At 41.3% G+C, this 11,333-nt stretch overlaps 1 protein-coding gene across 2 annotated transcripts; it reads left to right on the top strand.

Annotated features, from left to right (window-relative positions):
- The first annotated feature begins 444 nt into the window (after positions 1-444).
- On the top strand, positions 445-11,058 carry SLC66A3 (solute carrier family 66 member 3). 2 transcript variants are annotated; one of them, XM_063424799.1, is made up of 7 exons: positions 445-1,562; positions 3,645-3,727; positions 4,181-4,250; positions 4,939-4,996; positions 6,167-6,287; positions 7,408-7,449; positions 9,317-11,058. In XM_063424799.1, exons 1-7 carry the CDS (start codon positions 1,420-1,422, stop codon positions 9,403-9,405), a joined length of 606 nt encoding a protein of 201 aa, XP_063280869.1. In that variant the 5' UTR covers positions 445-1,419; the 3' UTR covers positions 9,406-11,058. The 2 variants fall into 2 exon arrangements, with proteins under 2 accessions (XP_063280869.1, XP_063280876.1); XM_063424806.1 differs by having other exon boundaries at positions 1,423-1,993.
- The last annotated feature ends 275 nt before the right edge of the window (positions 11,059-11,333 follow it).

The raw sequence follows: 11,333 nt of genomic DNA, 5'->3' as shown, positions 1-11,333 counted from the left end.
CACAGTGAAATACAACTTTCATTAAAATTAAAAAGAAGAAACACCATGCCTGTGAATAGCCCTTTGTGTTAAAGCAATTATGTTCCATGTAAATGGTGTGGATTTGACAGGCTGAGCAGTCCTGGCCATATGCAGGTACAAAAGAGCCAAGATTCTGTCCATGTGTAATCAGTACAAATGTGTATTCCTTGGATAACCTTTATTTAGTTCCGACAAGCTGAGAAGTACAACAGCTTTACTATTTTTGTATATAACTGTGTATGGTGGGTAGGTGCATATTCTGGAGAAGCTACTGCATCTCCAATAACCTGTGATGAATAACTTGAAGAATAAAAATTTTCAGCTCCCCTGAAGTTGCTGAAAGACTAACTGCCAAAAAAAGATAAATGAACGTCAAGCTATGCACACAGGATGATAAACACAGCTGGAATCAGTGGAGAAACAGATAAGAAGGCCTGCAGTGGGTTTTGAGCAATTTTTATATAGTAAGAAACAACAGCTCATATACAGAGAAAAACTTCAAGGAAAAGTCATCTTTAATACCAAAGCATTCAGTGAATACAATCAACAGAAACCTCCAGAATCATAAACATAAAAACTAAGCGGTGAATGCATGCAAATTAATTCTAAGAAAATTTAATTTATATATTAAGTAAGAAACACATTTTAATGAATATGTATAGTTATAATGAACAAAAACCCTGTTGTAAAGTCTCACTCAGACACAATAAATAAAGATCCACTGTGTCCTGCACAGGTAAAGTATTTCTGCTTTCTAATGCTTGAAATTGCGTTAGAAAGTTTATTCCAGCCAATTTCGGTATCATCTGACAAGTCCAGCATTTAGCAACCTTAAACTTTGCTGCACGTTTTTCTAGTAAAAATAAAGCGCTGCTGCAGGAATCATTTCCACAGGGATCCAGAGTGACCTGAAAGCCACGGGCGCTGGAGCAGCCGGGACTCCACTGAGGGGGACAAAACCGAGCTCCAAAGCGGAGCTGACCTGCACTGCGCCGAGGTGAACACGGCCCATGGCCGGCACAGCATCACATCATACCTGCTCTGGGGATGTTTATGGTAACAGAGCCTTTCCAGGACCGACACTCTGAACCTGGAGCGGCGCGGTTCTCGGCCCTCTCACCGAGGGTCTCAGAGGTAGGGAGGCCTCAACCAGCGGCGCGGGGCCGGCGCGGGTGTCCCCCCGGTCACCGCGGTGTTCGGCACCACGGGCCGGGGGTGACCGCGGCACTGCCTCTCCCGACGGGGCCGCGGATGCTCCGGCGGGCCCGGCTCTCCCCACCTCGTGCCCCGGGCAGTGCGGGCGCCGCGAGGGCTCCGTGAGGGCCGCGCCGCCGGCCCCGTCGCAGCACACACCCCGCCCGCCGCTCCGGGCTCCCCGTGCGGGGCCGCCGCTGCGGGATGGCGCCGGGGCTGCTGGACCTGGTGCACCTGACAACCTGGGCCGTGTGTGCCGTGATCAAGCTGCCGCAGCTGGTGGCGGTGCTGAGGGCCGGCTCGGCGTGGGGACTCAGCTTGAGCAGCCTCCTCCTGGAGCTGGCCGGGTAAGGCGGCGGGGGCACACTGGGACAGCGGCGGGAGCAGCGGCCGCAGCCGCGGGTCCCCTGGGCGGGGGTGCGATGAATTCCTTCCTCGGCGGCTCAGGTCAGGCGTGAGGGTGAGCTGAGGGGCGGCCTGGGGGCGAGCACACCGCGCACCCCCGGTGTCACATCGCCCGGTTCGGAGCTCGGGACCAGCCCCGCCAGCCGAGCCCACAGAGCCTTTCGGGACGGAACTTCCTGTTTTAGTGATTCCGTGTTGTCACTTAAAGGGAAACTCGGCTTTTTTTAACTCGCCCCAGGCCATCCCGGTCCACCATGTCTCTGCGTAGAGCCGCTGCAGAGGGTGCAAGCCTATGTTTAGGTTATTCAATGGCCCCTGTGCCCTGTGGTGCAGGTAGCTGCACTCGTCAGACAGACTTCCCTCACCCGAAACAGTAAGACAAATAATTCCTTAAGAAAATTACAAGCCGTGTCAAACTCCAAAGACTTGTGAGCCTGTAATGAGCTTACATGGGCTTGGCTTATTAAATCTTGCTTAAAGAGGATTGTATGAAACGACGAATAAATACACTCGGTGTGTGCACGTTCAGGCGTGGGTAGAGGAGAGAGGCGATGCCTTGAGGAGCCCCGCGTTGTCCGAGCCCAGGGGTGCAGGTGGGCAGGACAGCCAGGGGGTGGCCGCAGCTCCCCGCGCCCCGCTAGGAGAGGGGGTTTCATTCAGGAAAAACCCCTCACAAAAACCGCGTGGTGTTTGTGAAGGGCCTGTGCCTTGTCTCCAGGCAGGGTTTAGACACCAGGCTCAGGTTTAGACACCTCTCAGTGGAGCTGTGCAGAATCCTCCCGGCCGCGGCCGCTCGCCACCGCCTCTACAGCACTGAACGCGTGTTGCTGCTGTTTGCCCTTAACACACCTCAGAGTAAATGAAGCAAATCGGAGTTCCAGCAGAGATTACTGACCCCACAGCCTCAACCAAAGAGCCGGGACAGCACTTTAATCATTCGTGCGTGTTGGTGTGCATTAAAAAGGCTTTGTAAGTAATGGTTGAGATGAGCATGGGGAAGCTGGAAATGTCTCCTCAGCACCTGTGTGAGAACCACGGTACCCACACAACTACAGGTTCTGGTCGTCTTTGAAACATTTATTGTGACTATTTGTATATTTAGTAGGCTATTCATCCTTCTACCTTTAAAGACTTTGAATCCAGTTGCAGGGAGCTGTGTGACTACCAGTACAAGCTAGGTTAGTTCTGTGAAATCAACATAGAGGCAGAGGAGAAAGACACAGAAACATGGTGCTGATGGCTAGGAGTGTGATTTGACTGTATATCAAATAGCACTTCTAGGAAGTTCAGATATTTAAATTCTGAATTCTGTAAAAGCCAGTTTCTTACAAGGCAGGCTGTTCCTTCTGCCATTTTTCTACACCAGAAACCATTTTTTTCTTACGTAAAACTGCCCTGAGGCCTTTCTGTTTTCTGTACAGCTTTGAATTTTCTGTCTAAACCCATGGATTTGCAGAAGAGTTGGAACTACAGAAAACATTATAAAAGTTCAGTTCCTTTTGGGTACTGTATTGTGAAATGGCAAGAAAGAAAATTTCCATTATTTGTACACTGAGAAACAGACTCTTAGTCTGACCAGTAGAGCTACACTGGGAGGTATATAACAGTATAGTCTAGACAGCTTGGAAGACATTTTCTGCCCCTATAAAACTTGCTTAATGTGTGAATTGAACTACAGACATAAATAAAGAAATCATAGTTATCCTAAAGGTACCAAGGCTTTTGCAGAGAGAAGAAATCTCCTACGTTTGGAAGCCATTTTTTCTCACCAGTTATAATTAATAAAAATATGCCTTACAGGCTGTGACGTGAAGACCTCGTCGAGAAGTGTGGGCAGCAAGGGTAACAGAAATAGATTACAGAATGATCAGGCTTGCTCTGTGTGCCTGTGTTTGTTTGATCAGTTTGACAGCAAGGGCTACACTTACCTGGAGCCTTTTGGCACCACCAAAGCAGTATAGAAGTTGTGAATGCATTTTTGTGTCCGTCTGTGCAGTCACGTTGTTTTGTGTCTCTCTGTTCAGCTACCTTGTGTTTCTGAGGTACCAGATCTATTATGGTTACCCCCTGGAGACATACCTGGAGTATCCCATCATCATTGCACAAGGTAATTTTTGTAAGCCGTGTTTTGGAAATGAAATGGGACTCATTCAGCACTCCAAGTCTCTGGATGTAGGTACAGTGCTCCACTGCAGTGATGCTGGAGCTGGGGGGAAGAGGGAATTAACATCTCATATAAAACTGAATTCTTTTAAGTGTCATTGAAAGGGATGATCAGGTAGAGGAGAAAGACCTAATTATTATACAGAGTCACAGTGTAAACTCATCCTTTTGTCCAGTGTCTCCACATGGGAGGAGGCATACCAAACATGCTAAACACTCCAGACTCTAAGAAAAGCTTAGGTTTAGAGCTTGCAGGGTTTTGGTCATCGATCACATTTGAGAGACAAAAGCTGTAAGAAAGGAGTTTCCTCAGTCCTTATGCCCAGTGGAACTGTCTAGAACTGTGTTTGGGCCCCTTCAGTCCTTTTTGTGACCAATCATCTTTTGTTTATTGCAGATGTCATTCTCATTTTCTGTATTATGCATTTCAATGGAAAAGTAAAACGAGCTTTCTTCTATGCAGCCATGTATCCTTTGAAATCCAGGAGGTTTGGTTTATGTGGCTTGTTTGCTCTTTGCACAGCAGCTATGTCATCATTTCTTGTGTGCTACAATTGTAAATCATTCTCAAGCACCCCTCAACACGTATTCCACATTCACATTCTGATTTCTGGGATCACAGTAAAACCTCTACAGGAAGTAAGCTTTATATGTTTGCTCTGCTTTAAAAGGCTCCCAACTGATAGAGTAAACAAAATTCTTAATTTATTTCTTTTCTACAGGGATTCAGAGTAGAAACAACAGATTTGTTTTTTAATTTATTCCTACTCATGCAGGTTGTATGGGTAGGAATATATAATAATAAATTACAATGAAGACAGCAGTGTGGTGTTTTGTTTTGTTTTTCTTCCTTTTTTTTTTTTTCTTTTTTTTTTTTTTTTCTTCTTAATAGGGCTTGGGTTTAAATCTCAAATTTTGTGCTTTGGAGCAGGTTTTGAGAAACTCCAGACACTATCTGACCAAAGACAGTGTGAAAAATAGGAACACTTAGTGTTCCAAACAGTCCTTAATATGTTTTATCTGGATTGTATAGTCTGTTAACAAGTTTCAATAAGATTATTTCCAGATGTTTTAAAAAAAATCCTATTCCTCAGGCAGTTTTGGGAACTTTGTATCCTATAATTCTCAGTGCTATGAAACTTAATGTAATCTAAGATATTGCGGGAGCTGGTACATGCTAACACTGCAGAAGTGCATAATAGACATGGCCATGGTAAGTGCTACATGATTATCTGAAATTAGATCTTCATATGAAATTACTTCTTTTTCTGGAAGTCTTTATTAGTGGACTCTCTCCTATATATATGTCCTTGGAAGAATTCATCATTTGGGTTAGCTTTCAGAATAACCAACCAGTTTTCAGATACAGGTTCTTTCTTCTGTGAGTAGCTGGAAAACAGCACTGAAAATAGAGACTCTATGGGGGGAAAAAAAGACATGTTCTGACGTAAGCTGTTTCTTGGTGGTGCCTTAATTAAAATTACCAAATAATACTTAAAATGCTGAAATTCTACTGCCACTTTAGTCCTAATGTCATAATCCCAAACCTTTAGCACACGAGGAAGAGAATAGAGCATCAACATGTTTGAAACAGGGATTGCGACTTATTTCTTTTTTTTCCCCCTTAGTCATACAATTTTGCAAGAAAAATATCATCTGATAATGCCTACAAAGGTTAAAGCCAGTCTTTTCTTAGCAGGAGAGAGAAAGTAAGAATGTAATTGAGATGAACTGCATCTGCTAATGCAAAAGGTGATACAAATGGGGAGAAAAGTTTTCAAGCCCTACGCTGATCCTTGCAGCAGAAATCCAGGCATGGCACAAAGGCCTGTGTGGAGCCCTCTCTACCTGCTGCCTTTGCCAAATGCCCTGTGAAAGGGGACTGAGTGGCTAATGCATTCCTGTTACTATTTTTTCCCTCCAATTGGACTAATTTTCCACACATTCTTGTCAGTTTTTTCATTCCTTTGTAGTTAGGTTTGCCAGACATAATGGTAACAGATGGTCTCAATCAACCTTGCTGTTTAGACTATGTCAGTCTCATTTTAGCTGACTTTTATAAACAGTTTTATGGAGCAGGTTGAGAAGCTTTTTTTTGGTTTTTGCTTTTTATTGTATTTTCCTCTGTCAAGCATTTGCCAACAACGGTAGCAAATGTGCTCTTTGAGCCTCTTGCAGGACAGTACCTCAGAAATGAGTCCCGGATTTCTGGCAACTTCCAGTTTTGGCTTCACTGTTCCTTCCTGAGAAGCTGAAGCGCTTGTGTTGCCAAATTCGGGAAAAGTGACAATTTTTTTTTTTATTCTAAATGAAAAAGCTACTCCTATTCAGATAATACCATGGCAAAGGCAGAGGTTCTCTCTCTTTTTCACCTGCTTTTCAGAATCTGTGCACGTTTGTCAGTGCAGCCAGTAAGCTGGTTCAGCTGCAGCATCTCTGGCACACCAAAGATTCTGGACAAGCGAGCGCCCTGACCTGGGGCATGGCTGTGTACACCTGTGCAGGTAAGCTCCAGACAACCTGGTGTGAAGTACTGAGTTCTCCTAATGCCTCTTTTCAGAGGTCTTTAATCATAGTAGGTAAAGATCTTGCCTTAGTTTGTCTCAGTGCTGACGCCTGGGACTCAGATACCACAGAGTCTCTTGAAAACAAGTTTTGTCTTTGACACCAGTGATAAAAACCAGTGACTTAAAGTGTGAATATGGGCAAGGGAACCTGAATTGAAATAACTGAAACCTGTATTTATGAGGAAAATTTTTCCATGTTCTATGATTTAATAAAGTTACTAGTGATCCAGCATGAAAAGGTGCTAAAATTTCAGGTATACAATCAGACAATGCTCATTTTGAAAAGCTGTCTGAAATAAATACACACTTAATGCTAAATACCTTTACCTCTATGGCTACTTGTAATTACATTTCTTGACAGAATTTATGAACAGTCATTTGTGGAGTTCCTGTGGCAATTCCCCAGTGGTGTGCATGAACAGTTCTACAGCTGTTTGTCAGAAGTGCCTTTCTCACCTTCACAAAACTTGTTTAAAATATTCTCACTGTAAAACCCATCATCCAGTGATGCTGGATCTATTTGTACATGAAAAAGTCAGTAATTAGAAGTTGTGTGTTTGTGAACAATGACAGTAAACTTTGTAAATGGTTTTACTCTTCTGCAAATGTGAAATAATTAATATGTAGGTTCCTTGTGGGAATGGAAGCTGAATTCCCTGTATTTGCAAAGCCTGAAGGCACACACATGAACATTCCCAATGGTTAAGTCATGCTAACCCAACTGTGGGTGTAGCTCACTGTCAGCTACCAAAGGAGGGGCTGAACAGAAAGAAAAGCAGTAAACTGACCACATCCAATCTACCATGATAGATACAAAAATTCTAATTATATCTGTGATTTTCTCATGAAAAAAGACCCTTAATACATTGTCAGTCAGCTTTGAGAGCTTGATCTCTGAAGCTAAAATGGTGAAGAGTGGATGCACTCAAAGTGGGAATGTGTACAGTATATATTAACATGCAAGATTATCTTCTGTTGAAAAATAGATACTTCATAATTTTTATAAGTATAAATTTGTCCTATGTATTCCATTAATCAGAATTCATTCAACTTACAGCAAGAATTATTACAACTGTAATGACTACGAATGATCCTGCAGGTGAGTGAAGTGTGGAGTTCTCTGCCTTTCCAAGGGAACAGCTGCCACAGCTGTTTTTAGCTGTTTTGTAAAACACCTACAAGGTCTCACAAGAACAAACCACAAATGTGATAGGTTAGCTTGGTGAGGGCAGGAATTACACAGGATTAAAAATCAGGCAAAGACATCAAGAAAAAAAAAAAAAGGCAGAAGACTGCTTATGCTTGTCATGTGGTACAGGTGGTCCAAAAGGCTTTTTTTTTTCAAAAGGCAAAAGCACTTCAAAATTAATTCTGAAAACAGCAGAATAAAGTATTAAAAATATTTACTATTTTAATAAATAAATAAACCTAGGAAAATACAACTTTAAAAACCTTGTAGTAGTTCAATGAGATTTTCAAGTAATAAGTATATCACTTTCTTATCGACAGCTTTGTGAATTAAAAAATTCTTCTACAAAACTAAAGTTCAGCTTAGTATGTGAACAGTTTTAGGTCCAACATTCAGAAAGTTTATGGCAAGCTAAAAATGAAATGGTAGGCTGGTAAGAAACTCAAAACAACTTAGAATATCTAATTTGCAGCAAATTATAAAGAAAATTTATTTAACAGCTTCTTACCATCCTGAGAAAACTGCAAGAGCTAGGGAGTGTCACAGATTTTTCAGTAAGTTGTTCAAAATCAAGGCTAGCTGGATGCAAGAACGGTAACAATTCCTTTGTACTTCCTCTGGTGGTTCCTTGTTCTTGTTCAAAACTATTTCATCAGAAACATCATTTGAATGGATTTTGTAATTTTTAAGCAGCCTCTGCAGCCCAATAAAGCTGTAGCTTTGCAAGCATTTCACGTGGGTCTTTCAATGGAAAAAGAAGTTCCATTTCTGGCCCAAATTTCCACCCCATGCTTGCTGCTTTTTCTTGGCCAAAGTAAGGGGGTTGTGGGGCTGTGCACTTAACTGGGTCACCAAATGTTTGGCAAAATGCTCAGGCAAGGATTTAGTCAGGGCCAGGTACTGAGTCCACATCTCCCACCGCTACACATTTACACTGAACAGTGGGGGAGAGGTTCACTGGGGGAGGGAGGAAACATCAGGAAAGCAAATCTGGTGCTGGGTAAAGCTGCTGTTTAAAATACAGCACCACCCACTTTGGAACATGGAAGGGCCAGCAGCAAACACTGATGCTGTGCTGCTCTTATGGAAAATGGTTCCAGTTAAGTTGCAACACTGAACCCATCCACACCTATGAAACAGTCAGATATCACACAGTTCTGAAACAAAGTTTTGTTGCTGTGAATATTCCACCTACCAAATGGACATCAGACTTACCTATATTTAAATACCTTCTCACAGATAGAGGTACTTACACTGTTATGGTTTTTAAAGCTGAGTTAACCTAGGTACTGAAAAACTGCTTTTTTTGTCAGTTGTCAGATTTTTCTGTCACTAAAATCTGACAGATGCAAGTGTTTCTGTCTTCTTGAAGTCTAAACTTAAAGAAATGACAGTAGAGAGTAGTACCTTTGTTATAAATAACATGTGCAGTTATAATGTGAGCTGAGATGCTGAATTTAATGCTTTTGGTGTACATATAAATTTATATGAGGCTTCTCCTGCTTGTACTATTCTCCTGGTTACAAGAGAATTAAAGGTACTGTAGTGTATAATTTTGAGCTGTCTTTGAAAGTGATCAGGTGCTAAATGCTGTTTTCTCTTGGATTCATGCTCAGAATGTGTGGGTTCCTGAACATGGTAATTGAAATTAATTGGCTGAAAACAGCTTCAGAATGTGAACCAGCCTGTCTGTACACCAGCAAAAGTTTACAAACGAGTGTTGTAACAGCAGTTGTTTTTTTTGATTTATGCTTACAATATTTTTTTTTCCTTTTAGTTCTCACCCGTTTCATAATCATGCTCATTCTCAATATTTGGGTCACAGCCACAGTCCTGTACTACAGGAAGACTAAAAAGACTGACTAGAAGACACTCATCAGCACACATATCATACCATGAAAAAAATATAATTAAGCCTAAAGAATTTAAGAATTCCTCAAAGATTGAGGAAGTTCTCTTACTTAATATTTACCCTTTAGCATACTTACAGTATTTACAGTACTTAGAGACTTACAGTATAGTACATTCATGCTTACTTTCTCTTAAAAATAATTCTGATAAGATACTTAATTTAAGCAGCATATTTTTATTGGTCATTTCAGACAAGTTTCACTGATACCACATTTTCTCTGGATTATTTTTTTACTACAAGGTATTTCATAATTAGATGTATATATATTCTGGTATCACTTCAGTACTTTCTGGTTACATATAAGCAGTTTTCTTCAATTATACATGATCACTTTTGCACCAACATACTGACTCATCCTTCTGCTGCAAGACTGAAAAACCACAACAGACGTTTGTCTTCTTTTTGCAAGCAACTCAGTTCAACATTAACTGTCTGTATTTTAGGATGAAGAAAATCTGAGTCAAGGCCCAGTCCAGAATAAGGGTCTAAATGTCTTTTACTAAATCACAAATCCAGTTGGGATTGTAGCACTTACATGCAACACTTAAATAGTACAGTTTATACAGCTGATACAGGATACCCATAGTCACTTTCCTCTGTTTTTATCAGATAAGAGCAAAAACTCAACTATGAATTCTTTTTCAACCTGAGCTCTCATTCACTGAACATACTGTTTAGGTAACAGCAGGGACTAGAATGTATGGGAATTAATGAAACTGTGACCAACAGTTAAAAATGCTGTTCAAGCACAAGTTCCTGGAACGATGCCCAGAATTCCCAAACACCATCCGTACTGACAGTGACATGAACCTTGATGCATCTCAGCAGACTCATCTCCCATGGGTGTCAGGTTTTGGTGATACTGCTGTGGTTCATGGGGTTTTGGCCTGTCAGTGCTAAGTGTGTTGAAGAACATAGACTTCACTTAAACTTTTACTTTAGAAATTCTTATCAATTTGTAGTACTTAGAATAAACGGGGAAAGGATATTCTTGACAACTATTAACAGAGGATTTTGGTTTTGGAAGTACTGCCTTCACAACCAAAAGTTACATTAATTATATAGCTTGCCTTCATTTCTCATTACATTCCCCAAAATTAAAAGATACAACATTTCAAAAGAGTTCTTACAGTATTCTGTTGATTGGCATGTAAAAACCAAGGCACCCTTGATCCCAACACCCTTGAAAACTATGGGAAGACTGCATTGACTACATTTGAGGCAGGTTTTCTTCACAACATTTTAAATTGTGTGACTGCTGTGGAGCAAAGGGGTCTGCAAAAGCAGAGGTTTCTGCCACTGAGCACACAGTAACGGGAGCAGGTCTTCACCATCAGAAAACAGCTGCTTTGTACTCTAGTGGGAAGGGCTGGGAAGAGATGTGTCTGTGGGCAGTGACTCATGTATCCCACATTATTGAGAGCAAGTAAGATGAGGGGTTTTTACTGCTCCAATAAAATGTATAAATCTTTCTATGTTGGTTGAAAGATTATTGTAAACATTCTGATTTTACTAAAGCTGTGTAAAGTATCTGAAGTAGTCTAAATGGTCGCAGGTGGCATGTGATACATTTTCTAAGTGATATTAATAAATGCTATTCTTCAAGATTGATAGTGTCATTCTTACAGTTAATTTTCATTGCATTTGAGTTTTTATTGTTTCCATATATGGAGAGAAAATGAAATATTCATTACAGGTCATAAATGGGCAGCTTTCACCTTAACACTTGAAGCATCAGGCTGAATATTGATCTGCCAAATGCTAAAGAGCTCCAGCATCTTAAAATGAAAAAAACACACTTGCTTTTTAATTAAAGCCTTTTCTTGAGAAAGATTTGTATGTTATTGACATCTTTCATACTCCTGAGTGATGCTGTAGCAAA

This window comes from Prinia subflava, chromosome 2 (genome assembly GCF_021018805.1).
Source record: "Prinia subflava isolate CZ2003 ecotype Zambia chromosome 2, Cam_Psub_1.2, whole genome shotgun sequence".
In the NCBI taxonomy this organism is placed as follows: Eukaryota; Metazoa; Chordata; class Aves; order Passeriformes; family Cisticolidae; genus Prinia; species Prinia subflava.
This window is presented reverse-complemented; position numbering and strand designations above follow the sequence as displayed.